At 41.4% G+C, this 23,416-nt stretch overlaps 1 protein-coding gene across 4 annotated transcripts in view; it reads left to right on the plus strand.

Annotated features, from left to right (window-relative positions):
* Positions 1–23,416, plus strand: part of MAP4K3 (mitogen-activated protein kinase kinase kinase kinase 3) — a 136,028-nt gene that overhangs the window by 49,985 nt on the left and 62,627 nt on the right. For 3 of the 4 annotated variants that reach the window (XM_084622281.1, XM_084622283.1, XM_084622284.1), the window contains exons 10-15: positions 252–314; positions 401–482; positions 596–706; positions 8,896–8,968; positions 10,280–10,338; positions 12,529–12,591. In XM_084622281.1, coding sequence (XP_084478407.1) covers positions 252–314; positions 401–482; positions 596–706; positions 8,896–8,968; positions 10,280–10,338; positions 12,529–12,591 — 451 coding nt within the window. The remainder of the gene's footprint in view (positions 1–251; positions 315–400; positions 483–595; positions 707–8,895; positions 8,969–10,279; positions 10,339–12,528; positions 12,592–23,416) is intronic. The other variant, XM_084622282.1, reaches the window with a different exon arrangement.

Raw genomic sequence — 23,416 nt, forward strand, 5'->3', positions numbered from 1 at the left:
TCTGTTTATGGCAGGCTGTGAATAAAATTTTTTAAATAGTTGGCTAGACATGTTTGTAATATGAGGAGTTATTGCCAGTAGTATTATCTGCAGGTTTTCAAAATGTACACATGAAAATTTGTAATGGCTACATTTTGCATAAACAAATTCCCTCATCTCACCTTTTCTGGGTTGATGGTTTTTTTTTATTGCAGCCAAAAATAAAAATTTGTAAAGTAATGGTTAATCACAAAAATGTTATCGGTTTTCAGAGCACTCTTTTTAATGACGAAAAGCAACTTTCAGCCTCCCAAGCTAAAAGACAAAATGAAATGGTAAGCATATTTTGCTTTCTTATATTATACTAATCATGCATTTCACGAAACTACTGAATTCTAATGTTCACTATTTCATTTTGCAGGTCAAATAATTTTCATCACTTTGTGAAAATGGCACTTACAAAAAATCCTAAGAAGAGACCTACAGCTGAAAAATTACTACAGGTATGATTTTTGTTTGTATTTTCTGAAGTAGTTCTGAGCTAAAAGTACCTTTAAACTTACCGGGTTGAAATTTTAATGTAATATTCCTCTTTTCCCTTGTCTTTGTCTTTTAGCATCCTTTTGTTACACAGCCCTTAAATCGAACCCTTGCTATTGAATTATTGGATAAAATGAATAATCCTGATCATTCCACGTACCATGATTTTGATGATGATGATCCTGAGGTAAGAATACATGCTAACCATAAAAGTAAATGGGTTTTGCTAGTAAATGTTTTTTTTAAAATGTATGGCACTTATAGATCTAAAAGCATTTACTATAACGTCTATTCTGAGATCTCAAAAGCTTTTAAAAGGTCATTTTAATCTCTGTGTAACCAAAGTATGGCATTTTGTTACAAGTGCAGTAAATATCAGAATTTGTTACAATTGGGAAGGAAAACCTAAAGAAGCAGAAAGCAAGGGTGAAATGATAAGTTCAGAATATCTAATTGTGATATTTTAGGTTCTTAATTATTGTTTAAACAAGGACCAGGTCATATATGGCACTATAAAATGATAATAATAATAATTAATAATCCCCTAAACCCACAGAGGTACAAGTGTAGAAATTGTTTATAAAACCTACTTGTATTCTTTTGTTAATAGATATTCAGGTTCATGAGTATGGAGTCCTGAGATACTGTAATTGTGTTCCTGTATATTTGTATTTGATTTCTTTTGTGAAAAACTAACTCTCAAAATGTCTGCAAATGGAAATGATCTTTCAGGGTGCGACCAGGCTAAACTATTGAATTCCAAAATTTATTCAGTTTTGACTTCATAGACTGCTTGTTAGACAAAAGTTAGTAAGATGTGATAAGAAATAAAACTTGAAGAGGACAGTAGACTAACACATCTCATTGGAACTTGAAACAAGCCAATGTTATATTATTTGTTTGTTTCTGATAATGCCCACAACGTGCTGAGCACTATGCAATAGTATGTAGGCTCTTAAGAGCTTGGGAAATAAAATACTGTACACAGACAGAAGGACAAGGGGTGAGAGTAAGCAGTACATAAATGTAATGTTCTTACTGATTTTTATAGTACCAGACAGTATGCAGGCAATTCACAGAAGAAATATAGACCCTATTTTTACACTGAAGATCTTACAATCGAAAAACAATAAACAAAACAACAAGGGAGAGCAGCACCTGGTGGAAGGGGTCTCACTGCATCTTTGCTAAAGGAGATGATCTGTTGAATGCTAAGCCTACTGGACTGGAGTCTCTAACATTTGGGTTTTCATAATCCAAATGATTATGGTGGGGGAAACCCCCTCATCGAGACCAAAAAATAACCACATATGGACAAGTAGTGAAACCAGTGACTTGTCTGCATTTCTGATGTGTAGTTTAATTCTTGTTAAATACTGTTTGTACAGGAAAAAAGAGGGGGAGGTTGTGAGTATGCGTATACAGTTCCTTTAAAATTGTAGCAGGAAATTAGGAAGGAACGGTCCTAAGAGTTGCTCTCCCTATGCGGTTGTCCCTGGTTCCTTAGCAGTTGGACTGAATAATTGATGTGCAGTCTCCTTTTGTCATTTGCCAGTGAAAGGATCTCTCATATGATTTGCACCTTCCTCATTTTGAAGTCTCTTCTCGGGCCCTTGAAGTGATTGATGTCAAATTTTCCTTTACTGGAGCCATTTCATTCCACAGGGATTATAATTGTGCTGGAGGGCTCTTTAACTCTTAAAGAAGGGCTCACTCTTCGGTGTCACTTTTGGCTTACTACTAACCTCTGCTGCCAAGTGTGCTGCTAGTTCTTGTCTGACCCCACTACGTGCAATATGGTGACAGCAATGGCGGTACCCTATCTCTAGAGAGGAAAAAATAAAGGAAAAAGAATCAATGAAATTCCACTACCATGAGCAGGGAAAGTTTATTTTCCTTATCCTCAAGCACTGTAACAGCCCTGGTTCTGATGTCAGGGCTAAACTTGGCAGTGGGGGGGGGGGGGGGCAGAGACTAAATGCCCTAAGAAGGCTGGAGGGCAAGAAAAACTCCTACCCAAAGGAGAGGCCAGAGAAAAATATATTTTCCTCAGAAAGGAACATAGAGAAGAGACTCTCTCAAGAAACTGGGCTGTGGGCAACACACCGGAACAGCTTCAGCAGGGTGTCCCAGACCCACAGAAAAGGATGGGAGGCATCGCCACCGGAGAAGTGGGAGGGGGCGGAGAAGATGCCTTAAAGGTACGGAAGGAGCAGGATAAAAAGTAGTAGATTGTAAAAGAAATAAGTTTCTTCAAGAGCAATGAAGCTAATATTTTCTATAATCATCCCTCCAGAAGGTTTTTCCCTTTGCTGATAAATCAGCATGGTCAAAATGGAGAGGCTTTGACAAGCAATTTTGCATTGTTGTGTGGAAAGTGAGAATACAAAGTAAGCTGATTCATATTTATTATGGCAAGTGACCTACCTGAATACATCCAACCTAACCTCCAGATCTAAATGACATAGTGAAGAAACTCTCTGATGTACAATTTTTTAGGAAGTCTGAAAAACTCACAGATAAAATCAAAGGTGAACCCAAGAATACAAACTTGTAGTGACACTTGGCAAAAAGCACAAAACTCAAGCAGAAGATTTGGAGACAGTCTACAAAGAATGGGAAACTACTTGTGGAAGATACAGAAAAAAAAAGACACCATTCTTAGCCAGTGTGTCCAGCCTGTAAAGGGGAGTGCACTAAATGTCATAAGGGACACGAATGCAGCATTACTTAGATATTATGTGAAGCATGGGGGAGGAGAGGGGAGAAGAGAAAGGAGAATAACACTTTCTAAGTGAAATGTTCACAGTAGACATGGTTGCAGAGCTGCTGATGTCTTCAAAAGGAAATGTGGAGATTGAAGATCAGTAAGCAGCTCTTCACTAGAATGTGATGACAGTTTACAGAAGACTAACTAAAATGAAATAGTGAATCCAGAGCAAAATTAACATACTTACACACACATCAGATCTTTGACACTGGGCAAGCAGATTTAACTATTTCATATTCAACTAAATTGGTCCTTTGAAGAATAGCCTTCATTTCAGTAATCCCATAAGTGACCTACAGGTGTCCTGATATTTTACTCCTCTGGAGGGAAAACCCTCAATTGCTTCAATTAGTGCATTTTTTTCCCCCTGCGTACTCTGTTATTGATTAGTCAAAAGTCCTGTTATGAGAGGGGTAGCAAAACTTAAGAGGTCGATTACCTTCTCCTCCCCCACCCTGACTGCTTCACCAGATGCTTCTCTCTCCCTCCCCTCCCCCCCCCAGGTTTCTCTTCACATAGTCAGATGTGCTTGCAGTTGGCAGCCTCGGCTGTTAAAAAGGACCTACCAAAAATTAATTTCTTTTTATACCCAGCTGTTGTTCTTTTCAAACTATAAACTGTGGGCCAGTCTGAACAGAAAATCCTAGTTCTTAATCTATAAACCTCTGGTGTAGAAGTATTTAAATCCCCCATCAGATAGCCATAAGTTCTTTTGGTAGCATCCTCAATAGCTTCTAGAAAGAATTTTGCCTTGCTAGTGCACATTTGCAGAGGAAGCATAATAATTTGTAATTTATCCCTGGGGTTTTTTAACAGAATCATGTACTTTGTGTTTAGGTTAATTGTGCAACTCTTTTTTTTTCCCCTTACAAAATACGTTTTGAACTATATACATAATGCACACATTCCTGTAATGCACATAGCTGGATTTCATCACTTTTTCACAAGCAAAGTTAATCTAATAGTCTACAATAATCTTATTTACTTTATTGGTAGGAAACAACTGGTAATCCTTAAAAGCATTAGGCCCCTCCACAAAATTGTAAAGGTTATTTACAAAGCAGTTCTTTATACTGAGATTGCCCACAACTGTAACACTACACATTAGTCTCAGACATAACAAATATTGGCTGCGTGTTATCCAACACATTTTTTATAAAGTGACTTTTCTAATAGTTTCTAGGCCCTGTAAGAATGACCAAAAAAAGGATGTTTCCACCATGTATCCATTTTCAAAACCTGTAGTGCCAGTTTTAAACCTTTCTCTGATGACCCTCATGTTGTGACTGTCTGCATTTTCTTAAGCATCTTTGTCTCTTGTTTGCTACTGATTTGTGTTCCTTACAGTAGAGGACTGCTGCACTTGTATCTTCTTTGGGTTATACTTCCCTAGGTCTGTGCTATAATCTAGGACTAGATCTGTCAAATTGTCAACGTTGATCTTATCACAGTTTGCTGTGTTGAGGGTAATCTCTTTGACTTTCATGTAGGCCTTCCCTCCTGACAGCTTGTACCCATACGATTTTGGACTTACTGACACAAACTCTGTGATGCGTTGATCTGGCAGGATCTTGCTTGTGAGGTCCCTTAAATAATCCGCTGGAGGGGGGTTCCAGTCTTCCTCCCTTTTCACAAATATCACCGACTCAGTGTCATGGTACAGGCACCTCTTTATACAGGCACCTGTCTAGCAGGTTATATAGTTCTAAGTGGCCATAAGTGGTGGTGAAATAAGCCCTAAAGATGTTGGTATTGCCAGAGACCACACAGTGTTCTTTTGTATGCTTCCAAGACATGCAAGCTGTTTCATCATTGATAAACTTGGGAGGATGAAACCTCGTAATTGGGAGAAAATAGGTACTGAAAGAGTTCGTCAAGCGTCTCATGATGTTGGCATTGGGTAGGTTTGTTTTTTGCCTAATCTCCCCCCCTCCCCCCCGAGAATTTAAAAACAGTTTAGTAATTGGTGCTTTGTGGGGTGCAGCATAATCTTACGTTGGCATAAAGGCACACCTTCTTTTAGAAATCATTATTTATTTTGTTTGTGCAGCAGCTGAGATACCCTGAAGTCTCTCTTGTTTGATGGAAATGTAATTTTATGTACTTGGAAAAGAGTTTGTCAGATTTTTCTTCAAAATGCCAGATTTCATAGGTTTTTTCTTTTCTTTTTTTTTTGCCACACTGAAATAAAGATGTATCATTTAGTAAAGACAGCATATACAAAGAGTAAGATTATATAATATATATTTTCAGATTTATAAAACAAGCAAAACTCTTTGTGCTTCAGTACAGCAGTAATAATTTTTGAAAGATGGTTTGTTATAAGAAGTCTCCAAACAAGCTCTTTTTTATGCCAACCTAACTGTTTCAAACAGTCTGTAGTTAGCAGATTGATTTGATCACTACAGCTCTGAAATTCCTTATGTATGTATTTAATAATTATGCACCCCTCCTCAAATACTTCCTTTTGTTTAATTTAATATTAATCAGAGTGCACCACCTCCCTTTCCATGGATGAAGAATGCCTGTCAGCCTAATTACTTTTTTCCAGCCCCAACAGGACCTAGTATCTTTAACCCTGATGGAGCATTAAGGAAACATGGATGTGTGATTACGAAGGATATGATTCTGTCATGAAGGTCACAGATTCCATGACTTTCCAGGATTACTTCTGGGGCAAGGCTGGAGCAGCTGCCAGCCCTGGGGTCAACGGAACAGCTGACCTGGTGTTCAGCTCCAGGCTGCTGGAGGAGCACCCCCCAGCCAGCCGCAGGGCTGCCAGAACAGCTGACCTGTGGTCAGTCTCAGGGATGATGAAGCAGTAGCCCCCAGGCTGCTGAAACAGCTGGGCTTCTGTGAATATTTGTTTGTTGCCTGTGACCTGTCACGGGTATTTTTAGTAGAAGTCAGGGACAGAATTTTAACCTTAGTGATTACATCTGAAGGCAATAGTTCCACACAACCTCATTTTTTCAGTAGGTTGTGGTTAAAGCAATATAATTCAGTGATGTTGAGTCAGCTCAGTTGTACGTATGTACACATGTCTCAAACAAGAGTATAGGAGCTTTTTTGGTTTATTTGAAACACGTTTTTGTTTTATTTCTCCTGAACGCTACTACATGCATGTCAGCTTTTTGCTGTAAATAGGTATCTTTTCTTAAAGACACAATATAGCTGGGTTCTTTGAATCTATTTTTATTTAAAAGACGTACAACCCTTGAAAACAGAGATGCCCCATCAAAACTTTCATCTTATTTAACTGCCACACAGACGTTGTAACAGAAACACTTATAGTCACAATTTTTAATAGACATTTTTATTTACAGGTACCAAGTTTTATTCTATTTATATTGCATGGTTGTCCCCTTACCGTTCTCTAATTTAGTCCTTTTAGACTTCTGATCATTTTCTTAAGTGGGGTTCTGTAACTTTTTGTGTAGGTCAGGCAGTCAATATAATGCACTAAGTGGGTATCCTTCGATATGGTAATTTTCTTTAAACACTGTTAGGATCTCGAGCGCTTTGCCTGGCATTTACCAAGGTCATCCCTTGTGCTAAATTTTCTTGGGTTAAGCACAGACATTGCATTGCATAACCTATGGCCATAAAAGCATTTAATAGGCTTTCCAAACACAGGTCAGTACACAGGGCGTGGAGCTTGTAGCTTCTATCCTCTGAAGTCCAAGTCACACAGTCATGATACTGCTGGCCTACGTTGTCTATTACACAGTCCTCACAGTCTTCAGAAAGCTTCTATCAAAGACCGTGATTAAGGATAGCACAAACAGAAATGTGTACAATAGACCGCATAACATTTTTATGCTCAAGACATGGCACTGGCTCAGCTCTATGCCAAGGGCCTTCTTCAATCCATATAGCTGTAATCCTCTGCCTGCTCGGTTTCCTCTTGTCTTGGCGTTGAGCAAAAACAAGCTGGGCTTGATTCACCGTGTCTCTATGATGCAGTGCTGTCTGGGGCCTCTGGTCCTCTAGAAAGGCATTGAAAGACTTTCAGGAAAAAAAAACACAAACAGCTGTCAGTCTGCAGTTTTTAGATTTACTCAACCCCAGGTTGATTCCTAGCCCATTACACCCCATCCTCAATGATCACTTTTTATAGTCTAGTTAAATGTCTTCTCCATTCACCTCGTCTGACTCCAGCAAGCTACGGTCGCCTTCCTCCATTGTGGTGGGGGGGTAGGGAGGGACGACACTGGATGGCCATTGTGTTTGTTAGCCTGCCTCACAAGCGCTTCGGTCTTGGAGTCAGATTCTGGCATAACCATCAACAGCTGGGCCAAAGGGCTCCCCTCGGCAGTTCGTACCTCCTCAGAACTGTCACTGATGTAGTGCTTTCTTCTCGGGTGACCAAGTGACTCGGAGCTAAAATGAATTCTGTAATTCTCATGGGGGTGATGGAGACAAGGTTTCCCCTCAGCATTTCCACGATTCCTGAAAAACACGCTCCTAAATCAAGATGGCCTCTCTCACACAGCAGTGGGTCTAAGTATGGGGTTGCCACCTGGCTAAATGTTGAGCTCTAGAGATTGAGGGTTCTGGCCTATACCGTCATATGTTTCCCTTCCAAGAGGGCCTATGGGAGTGAAAACCATTCTGATTGGTAGAGGGCAGTGGGAGGTGGTGTTAGAGATGTCATATGACCCTCTTCTAGATGGATCACCCTGACCTGAAATGCGCCCTGATTGGTCAAACCTGCTGTCAGGGAGGTCCTATTGGACCCAGTCTGATTAGGAGAGGATAATGCGGGGAGTTCGCAAAGGGGTCATATGCCACTCGTTTTCAGTCATATGTCAATCTCGACCCTGGAAGTAATAACCATGGGAGAAGGCCTTAAGGTGACAGGCGGGCGGGACCTCAGGGGCAAAGGGGCGGGAACATTTGATTGACATACCCCTAGGCTACTCGAGCTGTTGTCTTACTGTATTTCTTGGCTTCTGTAGTTTCATCATAACTATAACCTGATATATTTTTTAAATATGCCTATTCTCCCCTCTGAAAGCCCTATCTGTTTTTTCATCTGAGGAGGGCTGGCTGCAGGTCCCTAATGATCCTGTTAATGCCATTTATGCGTACTTCTCCTTACCAGTGGTTGTCTATGTTGCCATTGCAGTTCCTGTAGCTTGAGGCGCTTGACACCAGGCTCAGGAGCCAAACTTTGACTGGCGGACTAGATTGATGCTTTAGTTGGTGTCCTATTTATCTTGAAAAAATCATTCAGGTATTTAGATTTTGCAAGTATAAGAAGGTATCAGACAAGTTAGGATAAATACAGACCTACCACTGTCCCTTTTAAATTCAGAATGACATATGTAACAGCTATAAAACCATTACACACTCAGCTAGACTGGCACAAACTGTATAGATATAATGGAAATATATATTGTTAGTACACGGATAGCAGTCTAATGCAGTGGTGTGTCTTTTAAAATGCAAAACATGCTCTTTATATCGTTTTTAGACTTTGCTTGTATCATATATTTAAAAATCTTCAAAGGAGATGAGTAAAATACATATAACAGGACAACTGTATCTTCACATAATAGAAGGTATACTTTTGTTGGTAATGCTTTTTTTTTCTTTTCTAGCCCCTTGTTCCTCATAGAATTCATTCAACAAGTAGAAATGTGAGAGAAGAAAAAACACGCTCTGAAATAAACTGTAAGCATGTGTATACTTCATTAAATTAAGAATATTAAAGGTTATAACTTGAAATTAGCTTTTAACTTAAACTGAGCTTTTGTCTATCTACCATAACTAAGAATATTCTTCTTTATTTAAGAGGCAACACGGAGTGAATTTATACGCAATTTCACTTATTTTGAACATAGGAACAGATTATACAAAACAGTGTGATTAAATATATATATACTCTTAAAATATATAGAGGTCTGTACCATTTTGTTTTCCAGCACTGCTTCAACTCCCTCTACTACTGCAGCCTAGTGAAATAGGGCTTGACATAGGTTCCTCTCAAAGACTTTCAATGCCACTTCATGCTATCCTTTAGAGTGGGTTTCCAGAGGGTGATGCAAAATTCTGTCTTCACCCTAGGACTGAGCAAAATGCCATCATAATACTGCTATGCATTGCAACTTGGTACTTTACTTTGAATATTGCTGGTATTGAACTTTTGGGCTAGCTACTCAGAAAATGTTCCATTTTAAAGTTGGAGTGAAAGCCCCCTGAAACCTTAAGGTGATGGTAAAGAAACCACTGTTAAGAAAACCATGAGCATAACACTGACATTTCTCATTCAACTATTGTTTTAAGATCTTCAGTTTTATTTTCAAACTAAAATGATCACACACAACTTGGTGGAGGGAGAGTCTGACGAGAGGTTAAATCAGAAGGCAGGACTTCTCCTTCTCCAAAAAGAATGCAGTTTAAATTTTGGGTTTTGTATCTTGGGATCCATAAACTAATAGTAACATTGGAATTCTTGAACTTCAAGAACATTGTATCCAACTTTTGGTACAATGGCAAATGTCTCTTGTGGAAGAGCAGTGGAAAATTTAATTAGTACTCCTCAACCCTTCAACAGGGATTTTTACTGCTAGTTAAATCTCCCAACAGTACGGATCTGAAAAAGCAACTCACAGAAAAGATTTACTCACCTGTAACTAAAGTTACGAGTAAGTTGCCTTACAGAGTTATGTTCCCCTACCATGCTGCTTCTGAATCCTTTTTGTGATCCTTCTCATGGGTGGATGACAAGGACCTAAGGGCAATCCCTTGCATAGCTCTGAATACAAGCAAGGATGTGCAGCCCCCAGAGTTTGCTGCTTTCTAGAGGGCTCTGAGCTCATGGCACTAAGGGCATGTGTGTGTGTCATAAATACAGATCAATGGAAGTATAATATACGCATAAAACTGATTTAAGCTTAGTTAGTGGGCAACTGCTACTAGAAACTGAATCCTTTCTTACCGTAAGCGAACCATATCTTGACTTTATTTTTTCCCCCTCTATAGTTGGTCAAATAAAGTTCAATCCTCCATTAAGGAAGGAGACAGAGCCACATCATGAGTTTGTGAGTAACATGTTGCATGGGTTTTGTGCCTCACGTTTTGCATCCTGCAAATGAGAGAAAAGGTTAACTTGTGACACAGTCCCTTCTCTCCCCCCACAAGCCGTTTTATTAAGGAGCTCCTCCCCCTGGTTCTCAGGAAGGGAGCGTGCCTGGAGCTGCATTCCTTTGGCGTAGGAGCCATGCAAGAGCAGAGCTGGCATACTTCTCCTTCAGTGCGCTACAAGAGCACCTCCTTCCTCCCCTCCCTTCACCCTTTCCTCTGGAAAAGAGCCAGCTGGCTTTAGCGATGTGAGTTGGTGTGCGCGCACACCCTTCCACAGCAGCTGGCTTGGGCAGGCAGATTGCAGCCTGTAGTATCCAACAGGACAGAGAGGAGTAGCTTATCTAACATAAACAAGAATTTATGCAACAACTTCAGAGAAATTATATTCCCATGTATGTAGTTGCATAATCACATCACTTATTGCTGTGCTGATTAGAGCATATTATATATAAAAATAAAATTAAACAGAGGACCAGCGATTCTAAAACTGGCAAGAAAAATATGTTAAGAGTGGGTCTTACCAAAATCACCTTACAATGTCAGTACTCTTACTCCCCTTTTTCTGTAGCCTGCCTCACTATAATATACACTGTGGAAAATATGATTAGCACAATCTTTATTTCTACATGCCTTTAAATATTTTCTCACTTGTGTTCTTTTTGTTCTTTGAGAAGTGCTTGAATATGTGGCATGACAATCACAAAATAGGTTTTAAAGAAGAAAATGGAGCTTAAAATTAACCAGGAAAAAAAGCAGCCCTTTTTAGATTTTAAAATTCCTGTGACTGGGTGTGTGTGTCCCCCCCCGCCCCCGCCCCCGTCACCCAGCTGTACAGCTTTAAGGACAACAGTGTTTCTGAGGGGAAAGTTTTTTCTTCTGGGGCTCAGGGCACAGCCATAGGGAGCGTTTCTTTGGCAGATGTTCTTGGAAGGGAGGAGTTGAAGTTTGCTCCACATTGAGTTGAAACACACAGGAGTATTGCACTTTGGAATCTTAGTTGTCTCTCTGGCTACAAGAAAGGATTAATCCTGCTGATAGGGAAAACCAATACAAAAGGTTGCCTTGCTAGAAGGGAGAACCAGAACTCTTTGTTTTGACTCCGTCAAAAAGACAGACAACACCCACCTAAACCCCTGTGTTTATCTCCCTGCCCAGGAGGAGGAGCTAAAACTGTTTATTTGGATATTTCTGAGGAGGGAAAGGGAGTGCTTAATTGCCTGCCTAATAATGGGAAGCATGAAGGACTGTACTTTGCTCTAAAGATAAAGGAATTTCTTTATTTAGGACATCTTCAGATATTTTTCCTTTAAAAGATTTTTGAGCACCTTATTCTTGAGGGCATGGCAGCAGCTCTCCTATAATACCCTACAAAATTATTTGAGCGCATGTTCAGTCTGACCATAGATGAAGAAAAAATGTGTACAAGTGAAACAAAACCGTTATTTTGATATTTATGGGGTTACTCTGAAGTACATAGAAATGTAACGGTAATCTGGAAAAAAACATTTACACTTAAGTAGTTCCAATACTTTACAGGTACCTGCTTTTATTAAATTAAATACGAATGGTTTTAATGACTGATTCATTAATATACTGCACAGTGGAAAAGCCAGGTTGATTCTTGGAAGCTAGAGAATGGTTCCTTGTAAGAGGATGAGAGGATTGTGGAGGAAAGGAGGATTGTATCATTAAATTTAGATCATTCCGGTCAATTGAAGTCAGAGTTCTAACTGGCTGCAAAAGAAGTCCTGTTCATTCTAAGACACATTTTGATGAAAGGCCTTGTAGGAAGAGAGATTGAGGGTAGAAGTTTTCCTTAATCTCCAGTATTCCAACTGGTGACAAAAAAGATCCCGGAATGGGGGGTATTGAGAGATGGGAATAAATTGATAATTGCTAATTCCAGTTTATTAAGGTAGTTCTTCAGCTCTTTTTGCTTTTTGTCTGTTAAGTAATGTTTAATCTTTATACTAAATTAATTATGATGTAATATGAAATGTAAGTTTTGTCAGAAGCTGTTTAATATGGTGTAACTTTGCATTTGCATTAACAAAATTGTGTTGGCAAGACAATTTCCCTTTGTGTATATCTGGCTTTCAGTCTCAAAGTAAATAACCTGAGTTTCTTGGTCTCTGTCTAACGAACAGCCCAACAGTAACGATTTTTTGGACAGTTCAGAAGAAATGTACTACACTGCAAGATCTAATCTGGTATTTTTCACCTTCTGATTTTCTTTGTCAGCATTGGTTTTGTGTCTTTATTTTTGTTTTTCAAAGCTAAAGTTTTGTTCAGTTGCTGTACTTTTGCCTCTGTAGAACAGTTTTTCAGTCTAAGGATTAAGTTGTATGAATATTTCTAAGTAATGGAGGGAAAATATATATAAAGTAGGTCAGTATTATGCATTAACTGTAATGCCTTTAACTTTTCTCACTGTCTAGGAGAGATTTCTTAGCATTTTTTGTTTGACAGTTCCTTTAAACATTCATTTGAAAGATTAAAAAATGTGTATGTTTTTAATGTTTTAATATCCAAAATCTAATTACAGTATAGAATGAATACAAACATTAATGTTCATACTGACAAAACCACAAACATTCAAAGAGCGAGGTCAAAAATGTGATTCTCTTGGCATTTGGTACTGCCCATACTGTACCTGTTCTCTTTTCCAACCGTTCTCTGCTTTAGCAATGCAGTGTGAAAATCAAGCCTGCAAGCTTTACTCTGTTCTGCTTCTGGGTCATCAAATGGCCAGAGATTGCTGTATCTGTTAGTGATGGTTGCTAGTTATGTGCAAAGTAGCGAGAGCACCGTTTCATTTTTTCAGACTCTGTACTAGGTGGAACATGCTGTGCTACCAACTAAACCCAAGTCTTGGTTTGGTTTGTAAACGAAGCATTTCATGTGGAAATCCGTTGAGGAGTAATAAATATGGAACAAAACGATGGCTTTTTACATCAGCTTCTCAGAAATTGTATCTGCCAATACATAGCTACTGATAACTTAAGCTGTGCCGACTCCAGTTTTGGAGGCAGTCCTATGTAGATTTTCTCCTTAACACACACACGTCCTTTAACAACTTTCTTGGGACTACAGCTCCAGTTTCTCTGCCTCCAGCAGCATTGTCCTGCACTTCAGCTCCGCTTTTCTTTCAGCTACTGACTCTCTTCATTTTCTCACTTTTTTTCTGCCACTTTCGTCTCCGCTGCATGCAGACTGTTCCTGCTGTCCTCATGAGTGCAGCTCCAGCAGATCTTTCCATGGTCATTCCCAAAGGGATTCCTGCAGCCCCTCACAGTTGGCATAAGCCCATTACAGTAGCTGCTCCATGTGTTGCCCTCTAGCCCACTGAGTGTAATCTGGCCTAAGATACCATCTAAGATGCACTTACACCATGTATCCTGACCAGACCTCCCCTTTGGCATCTCCTCTGCCCCATGGTTTTAAACTTGGGACAATAGTGATTTGCTACAGTGAAGAAAGAAGGAAATAATGTTAGTTTTAAATAGGAGGGGGTTTTCTAGGCTGTGAACACTTTCCAGACATCTCAACTGTATCTGCATCAGGCACTCTCCATTCTGCAATTCCACAGGCTCATTGTGAAACCAAGAGAAGTGCTCTGACTCAGTCACAGGATCTCATTCATTTTTGAGGTTTGGTTTTGTTTGTTTTCTCACCAACCAAGGTTGTTCTTCTGGAAAGCCCAGAAACTGAAGGAAGTTGTTCTCTTGTCTTCTGTGTGAGACCATGCTAATCAGGCTCTCCCTCCTCTAGATCTGTTAGTCACAGCTGCTGCAGACACTGTTCACTGGACAGTATATGGTTTCTTCAAGCCTTCATGAAGTGGGATTGAAGAGTCCTCCCTCATCAAGAGGCTTTGACTTCCCATTTCACTTGGGTCCAGAAATTATTCCACTGTGGAACATATATCTGATGAGGGACAAGCCTTTGGCAAACCCACGAATCTTCAGGATCATAACCAAAACAAGCGTCAAAGGTTGGAGAGCCTTCATGGGGCACATAGATGATGACAGGGACTATAGTCCAAGTTGGAATTTCAGATCACCATCACTCTCTGTGGCACTCTGGGCACTGGATCTAGCCATTGAGCAGCCACTTCCCCCATCACTACACAGATTATATTTAAGATGTTTGACATTTGCACTGTGGCCATTGGTAAAAATGGACAGGGGAAAAATGAAACTTGTCTCTGACACAGCCATCTGGATCTTCTGGGAGATAGAAAAGGTTCAGTGGTTGACTTCTCAGCTATATCTAGGGAAATTTCAGTGCCCAAAAAAACTGACTAGTAGAGCCAGCATCTCCCATGGCAGATGCCAAACTAACAAGATGGTGGTATTGTAGTGCCTTCCACAAAGAGACATGTTTGCTTTATACCTAAACAAACTTTGGGTCTGTCTTGATCTAGACACAGGGATCTTCACATTGAGAGGGTGGATGCTTTTTCTTCAACTGGTCAGCCCCTAAACACATGCCTTTCCTCCATTCCCTTTTCTGCCAAAGAAATGCATATGTATTTGCCAAAAGGCCAAATTCATCCTCATGCCCTGTTACTGTCCCATAAGGCCTTGTTTCCCTAGTTGTCTTCAGCCTGTCCATATCAGAACCAGGGCAACTCCCTCAAACAAGGACCCTTCTCCATCAGGATCCAGTTCTGCCCCTGGACCCACACAATGTGTGTGTAGTAGCTTGAGATCTACTTTTTAAAAAAATGATTAGTGATTTTTTGGTGTTTCAGCACTGGGTGCCCATCGAAACACATGATTGTCAGAAAGCAAGCGTACTCAGCACATTCCGAATATCAGGTCCCTCGTACGTGTTTCAAATTGGGCACCCAAAATCACTTGTCATTTTAGAAACTTCAGGCCTGGATGCTAACAAAATAATTCTCCAAACCTTTGGCTTCTCTTCTCATCTGATTGACGTTTTGCTTACATCCAAGGAGGACTCTACAAATCAAGCATATTGGAGCAATTGGCTGTTTCTTTAGTGGGTGCTATACCGGAAGTGTCCCTCCCCTTCAAGCACACCTCTCCTTCCTTTTGGAGTTTTCGTTAGAGGGCTGTATCAGAGAACTGAGTTATAACACCCATGAATGTCACATACCAACTCTCAGATCCTGACTAAATGATGACAACCTCATCCTGCATTCTGACATCACTTGACTTTTTCCAGTGTGCTAAATGCTGTCAACCTCCAGTCAGAACCAGTTAGCAGAATGGAATCTTAATTTCATTCTGAATGCTCTCAACAAATCTCCTTTCAAGCCTCTGGCAAAAGCTGCCTTCTGTTCTCTTTCTATTAAACCGATGTTCCTCACTGCTAACCACCTTGTTCAAAGAATTAATGATTAGGGAGATCTCTTGTGTAAAGAACCCTTCCTCCTGTTTTTCACAGATAAGCAGTTCTTAGAACTGTTCCCAAATCATTCCTTAGGAAATTGCCTTCCCTTCTGTCTGAACACATCCTGCCCAAAGGAAGTGAATTAGTATTCCCTAGATGACACTAGAGCCATAAAATATTGCCCAAATGGAACAACGCTTTTTCATAATGCAAAGATCCTTTGTTTTGTATGTGGTCCATCCTATTTTTCTGCAACCAGTTTAAATGCCACTGTTTCCCCATAGGTCATAGCCGCTATTAAGGAATCCTGTATTCATTTCCAAAAGGCTCCCCATAGAGGAATAAGTGCACTCACTACTTGGTTAGTAGCTATATTGTGGGCAGAGAAGAGACTGTCCATGTCAGGAAATCTCCACGCCTTCATTAACACTGTAAGGGAATGCAGAGTCCTCTAGGAGTGCAGCTTTTGGTCACTGGATCCTGGAGAGTGCCCTGCCTTACTAAGCTAGTACCCTTCCTAATTATTAGGGGTTTTCTGATATCTAGTTTGCTTGTTTGTTTGGAGGTTAGTATTCTTGTATTGGTCACTGTACCGTTATGACACTTCGGGGTTTACCAAGGGATACAGGGTGAATCACTACTGCCTTCTTATAGCACGAGGGAGCCTTGTCTGTGCTCCCTGGGGGAAACTCGCCCAAAATTACAGGTTGCTGCCTGCTGGCAACACAAGCATCCCACTCCAGGCTCTGCAAGCCCCTCTCATTCCGCAGACTAGCAATTTACATATCCCAGCCCTTATGTCCTATAAAGAGACCAATGTACAGTTTAAATTCCCCCACTCCTTTTCTTTCATTATAAGTCAACAAGACTCTTCTCCCTAGAATAACCACAGTTTTTGTTTACATTACATTTCAAAAGTGAATTGGGAAGGAAGGTTCTTGAGATTGTCCTCAGTGGAAAACATAAATATGAACATTATTCTTAAGATCCAATGGAAGTAAGTAGGAAAGGGGGAATGAGTCCAATGGATTTTTCTTTCTCTGCCACAGAGAGTGAGATTTTGAGACAGCCAGTTTTGTTTCTGGCAGACCATTTAAAATATTGAATCCAGTAGCCAGTTACTGCAGAGGGATTACAATAGCTAATCAGGATATATTTCTCTTCATTGCATGGGTGCTAAATAACAATAGTGATTATGCCCCTCAGACAACCACAGACAGAGTGCAAGAAATCGCAGAACAAGGGAAGAGGGAAAATTGCAGATACGCAACAATAATTTACAAAATACCTGCAGGCTGATTAGCTTAGACTGTTTTATTTGGATGTTTAGTAAAATCCCAAAATACTTAATTCTCTCTTTTTACAAAAAAAAAAACCCAAACAAAAACCTACCAACATTATCTAAAAAGTTAAAGAACACATTTTTAATAAGATAAGGACAATGGAGTTTGGTGTATGACTTACGTGTTATTCAGTAAGCATTCTCCTTTATGGGGGAATGAAATGCTAAGAATCATTAGTCATTCCTTCCACTGGGAGACTGGGAAAAATGGTGATACTAAATTAATGGAAGATGTAAACGATTATATGATTGTCTTTGAACAACTAAGGTACATTTGTATTGCCAACAGATCAGGAGTTACCTTATCAGCAGCTAGTAGCATTTAATATCGAAATGTTAAACTTCCAGATTATATTACTGACCACTTAATTACAGTTTCAGGAATAGCAACTGCAATATCCAGTTGTGAATTATTGGTTCACTGTGCATATTCAAATACACTTGTTGAAAAACTATGAAAAGTATTTGGGAATGTGAATTTCAAGTACAGCTCAAGCCTACACAATAAATTTGTTCCGAATTAAGAGTATAAAACTAGCAGAAAAGCAAAGCTGCAATTATAGCTCATGCATGATGAGATACTGCATGACATACAATAAAAGCTATTTTATCAGGCACTTCACCAGCCGGAAAGCTCTATAAACCAGCATTTCTGATCTTCATTGAAATTCCAGTTTATAGTGCAGTTGGCATGGGGCTGGCAGGGGGTTGGGGTGCGGGAGGTGGTGTGGAGCATGGGCTCTGGGAGGGAGTTTGGATGCGGGAGGGGTCTTGGGGTGGTGTATCCCAGGGCTGCTCATCTCGGGCAGCTCCCCGCAAGCAGCAACCAGTCACAGCTGCTCCTAGGCGGAGGTTCGACAGGCGGTTTCATGTGCTGGCCCCACCCCACCCTGAGCACTAGCAATGCAGCTCCCATTGGCTGGGAACCATGGCCAATGGGAGCTGCGGGGGAAGTGCCTGCGATCAGAGGCAGCATGCAGAGCTGCCTGCCGCACCTCCACTTAAGAGCAACTGAGGCTGATTGCTGCTTGTGGGGAGCCACCTGAGGTGAGCAGCCACCTGATCTGGCACCCCAAGCCCCCTCCTGCACCCAAACTCCCTCCCAGAGCCCTAATTTGGAATAAAAAGATTTTCCCCTGGAATGCATGATTCATTCTCCCACTTGACTTTTCTTTAATATTATCCATTACACTGAGATTTTGTATGTTGCTGTCCACACCCTTATCTTGTGCAAAGTGGTGTGGGTTTTCACCCAAGTAGAACTCTAGTTATAAACAATACCAGCAATTCAAGACCAGTTCACTGTTAACTGACCTCTTGTAATAAGAGTGTAATTTGGGAAATTTTGTGGATCATATTAAGATAATTTAATACTTTTTCCATATCCCATTGATGAGTGTATATCTTGCAATATTATTTTGAAAAACAGGGCTCAGTCAGATTTATTTAATTTAGTGTTTTTTACGTTCATGTGCGGCATATTAATTCAAATCAACTAATGTTACCACCTTGTGTGTGTTAGATAATGGTATAAAGATAGTGTGGTATATATATGTGTGTATTTGTTCATCAAATATGTATCTGAAAGTTTTATAAAACTTTCAAACTCAAAGCATTTGGATGGAGATGAGGGTACAGTTTTTATCCAAATCTCAGTCTTTACAAACTCCCTTACTCCCCACTGATGGATTTTAGTGTACATAAGGAATTACTTTATCCAGCAATGAAGTACAGCCACATATGGGTGAAATACAGTAATGTTTGAAAAGCAAACAGGAACACAATACAGCAGTTTAGAACAGGAAGTGAAGAACATAAATGCCCATTTGAAAACATAGTCTAGTAATGCTAGCAGACAGCATGGTAGTAAACTGGATAAAAACAAAGGTTTTGTCCTTTTAAAATATATAAGCATAAGTAAAACTGACAGATGTCATCTTTCATAAAAAAAAAAATAATTGCAGGGCATGTAACCATCAGTGACAGATAAAGAATATTTTATATTTTGTAGAGGATTACTTATTTTCTCTTATTAAATTTTCTGTCACTCCTGCAGAATGTACACTGTCATGTACTATAGAATGTGTAAATTAAAGTAGACAGACACTTTAGCTCTGTCCAGCATAGGACCTTCGCTTTCTATTTTTATACGAATTTGTGTCTTAGTTTTTTGGAATTTATATTCAGAACACTTTTCACTTAAGGTGGGAAATTTCTCTGTCTAGATAGCTGTGTAGTGTCTAAAGGGAAGGTGTCACAATTCAGGGCAACTACCACCTGTGTTTCCCTCTTGTGGTCCAATGGTTATAGCTAGCTGCTGTGTCCTGCATAACGTACGTGAAGCAAAGGGGAGAAACCTTTCCACCAGGATGGAGGTGGAGCAGCTGTCTGCTGAGTTTGAACAGCCAGACACAGCCATTAGAGGAGCTCAGTCTGGAACTATGCATCCTCTTCTGGGATGAGTAAATTAATGAAAAGTCAAATGCTGTCAAGGAGGGGGGCATCCCTGTAAGGGAAAATTTTACGTACACTTATCCAAAGGTCTTTCCCTTGCACTGGGCCCAGGGTGGCTTTGAAAGACCATTTTAACATTGAGCCACAGTAACACTTGTTGTTGTACTGTACACTACCTGGCCCTGCTCTTTTGTGGCCTGTTAGGAATTACGTGGTGATTGCTGTACATATAGGAATATAACATTGTCAGTACATCACTAGCTTCTGTTTACCGGAAGCTGGGAATGAGTGACAGGGAATGGATCGCTTGATGATTACTTGTTCATTCCCTCTGGGGGACCTGGCGTTGGCCACTATCAGAATACAGGATACTGGGCTAGATGGACCTTTGGTCTGACCCAGTATGGCCGTTCTTATGTTTTTATCTATTAATTTTGTTTGTGGTTTATCCTGAGAGTTGTCACGCTATCAGCAACTGGTAATTGGTTGCTTACAGATCTGTTAAGCACTTGGTAGCAGATGTTGCAAACCAATAAAGATGAGTTAAGTTTTAAATAAGACATTTATTTTGTAACAGAATTTAGTGCAACACTCCCCTCCTCCATGAAATTTTAAAATATATTTTAAACTTACTCAAACTTAATAAATTAGAGGACCAAACTTATGAAGGGGAAAACATTCATACCCATTTCAGCTATACCTACACCAACCGTGGCTTTCACAGGTCAACGTGTGTGAAGCTGCGATTGTCTTTTAATGTCCACCAGGATGGAGTGTAGCAGCCCCTAATTCCACCTGGAATGTTGACAGGGGGGTGGGGGGGCAGCAGCACAGGAAGGTCCCAATATTGAGTTTTCAGGGAGCTTCAGAGGGAGACGAGCCTGGGATTGTTGAACCTGCAGGTCTACCAGAGTCTGCAGCATCTCTCTTTGCTGTCTGAGAAGGCTCATTATGTCATGGTGCATCTGTCTCCTTTGCCTGCATTTTTCTCCTCTCTAGTCTTTTCTACTCCAGCCTGTCACTAGTGTTCACCGTCCAGGCCCTTTGCTTACTGTTTGATGCAGCACTGGCTTGCAGGATCTCATTGAACATTATCATCCTGAGTCCTCTTCTTTCGCCTCCTTATCTGGCTCAGATGTTCTGCAAATGTGGAGGGGAAGGCCACAATGGCAGCATCTGCAGATAAAACGCAGAGATCACATTGTTAGTATATGCAGTATGGAAAGTGAAACTTAAGGTGCAGACATCACTCATTTACTCACTCCCCTTGCTCTCCTAAAAGCACTTCATGCTCTTTCTCACTCGTGCTTGGATTGCTCATGCATGGTGTCAGTCACAGTACCAGCCATGGCCTACCAGAGGTTAGGGAAATGAGGAGAGACTTGCTTGGTTGCATAAATCTAGGTATAGCGCATTGGCACTAAATACTGGCACCGTTTTCCACAGGCGGCAGTGATTTTATTTGATATCTCATTCCTGAGGGTAACAGAGCCCAGAAAGTACAGCTGCTGCTGGCATCCCAAAGCCGCCCGGGCCCGTATTCTGCTAGCCTGTGTACTGCAATTGTCGCTGCCGAAGTTATCCCTGACTGACGTGGGAAAGCGTCCTACTGCAGAGGAAGAAATAAGGCAGCTATCCCTTGAAACCTTTTGGCAGAAGATTGCAGAGTACCTCCACGAATGTTTCATTGAGAGATCTCCGGGTATTCAAGGCGCATCCCTGTGCACATAAAGAAACTGCTCTGCATGGTCCCCACTGCCTAACTCTAGAGGGGACTGAAAAGCCGATAGCATCTCTGCCTCTCTTGGTTGTAAAACTACCTCTTCTTGGACAAGTAAATTAATGAAAAGTGATGGTCCTGTGGGCAGGGGACATCCCTGTAATGGAAAATTTATGTACACACTTACCTGAGGTTCCTTCCCCTGACCTGGGCTCACATGTGCTCAACTAGTTGGACTGGTGGAATCAAAAACAGAGCTTGGCTTACTGCACAGCTGGATCCCCCAATCATCAGTCCCCCATCCTCCTCCTCCCCCTCGCTGCTCTTGGTGAGGCCTGTGACTTGGACTCTTGGGAGGTATCGTCGGTATTGTGCAGGGTGGTGGTGGGGTCTCCACAGAGTATGACAGGCAGCTCGTCTTAAAAGCAGCAGGTTTGTGGCTTAGCACCAATCGATTGTTGGCTTTCTGGTATGCCTGGCACAGCTCCTTGGCTTTCATGCAGCACTGTTACTGGTCTCTGTAGTACCTCTTCTCCTGAATCCCCTGGGCAACCTGCTTGTAGGTGTCCACGTTTCTGCAGCTGGTCCATAGCTATGCTTGCACAGCCTCTTCTCTCTACAGGCCCAGGAGACTCCATGTCTCTTGTCGGAGCACATCTGGAGCCCGTAGCCAGCATGGTCAGCTGGACAGTTGCACTCAACGGTGGAGAGCTGCTTGGTGTGCTTGCCAAGCCGGGCAATCAAGAAAAGGAATTCCAAAATTTGCAGGGCTTTAAAAGGGAGGGAGGGCGGGCTCCTAGTTTACATGACCTCTTGGCAGTGGAATTCACAGTGGTGACCAAAGCGGTCAGTGTGGCGCATTTTGGGACAGCTGCTGGAGAATTGTTAGGGTTGACATAGGTAACAGTGTCTACATGCATGCTGTATTGACCTCTGTACACTGACCTTGGCTTACAGCCGCTTGGGGAGGGGATAGTACTATGTTGGTGTAACAGGAGACTTACGGTGGGGGAGAAACTTAAGTGTAGACACATGCACAACTAGGTTAAGAACATAGGAATGGCCGTACCGGGTCAGACCAGAGGTCCAATATCCTGTCTTCCGACCGTGGCCGATGCCAGGTGCACCAGAAGGAATGAACAGAACAGGGAATCATCAGGTTGATGCAAGGCAGCTTATGTCAACATAACTTTGTAGTGTAGACCAGGCCTTAGAATCTCTCCTGTCCTCTCAGTGACCCCTCTGTTGGGCTCAGGCAGCCTGGGAGAGGAAGCTGTCCGGTTTGAATGCAAAGGGGATAAAAGGTGGACTGGGAGAGAGAAAGGTGTAGCTTAGGGTTGGGGAGAGAAACTGTGACTGTCACTGGGATTGGGAGGAATGGAAGGACTGGGAGGGCAAGGAAACTGGAACTGGCAGGACAAACAACGTTGGATGAGGCATGAGGAGGGTGGGCAGATCTGGAAAGGAACTTGGATGTCGGGGAGAATTGGACCTGGTTGGGCAAAGAGAATGGGACAAGGAATTGAGGGGTGGGGAGACTAAGACTGAATGAGAAGTCTGAGAAGATAGAGGGTAGTACTGGAAGTCTGGGGTCAGATGAGCTGGGAACTGGGACTGGCTGGGCACAGAGACTGGTGTGTGGAGAGAGAGACTGGGAGTTGCGAGGACACTGGGTCTTGGACGTTGAGCCTGGAGGAGGAGATTAGGACTGGCTGGGCTGGGAGACTGGGATGAGAAGCCTGAGGAGTGAAGTAATCATTTCTTCTTTGTGAGGATGTCCTTCATATGGGAGAGTGAGAGGCTCAGGCTATGGAGTGCCCCTTCACTGTGGGGTAGTTGCCTGTCTAATCGATCCGTACTAGTCTCATCACTGTGTTACCAGGATATCCTTTGGTGATGAACCGGCTATTTCTGGAATGGGGTACACTTGAGAGAGTTCTGTTCTATACAAGTTGCTAAGTGGTATCTAAAAATGTTAATGTCTTAAAACATCACTGATTTCCCAGTGTAGGTGCACCTCAAGTGTTTAGGGGAAGGAGTTTGTGTACATACTTCTCCACTCCTGACCTAGCTGAGGAGAGACAAACATCCCATAGCTTTAATAGTCTTCTCTTTGGACATGCTAGTATGTTGGTTCTTCAAGGTGAACTCTGCCTAT

Source organism: Lepidochelys olivacea (genome assembly GCF_965140295.1).
Source record: "Lepidochelys olivacea isolate rLepOli2 genome assembly, chromosome: 3".
Lineage (NCBI taxonomy): Eukaryota > Metazoa > Chordata > Testudines > Cheloniidae > Lepidochelys > Lepidochelys olivacea.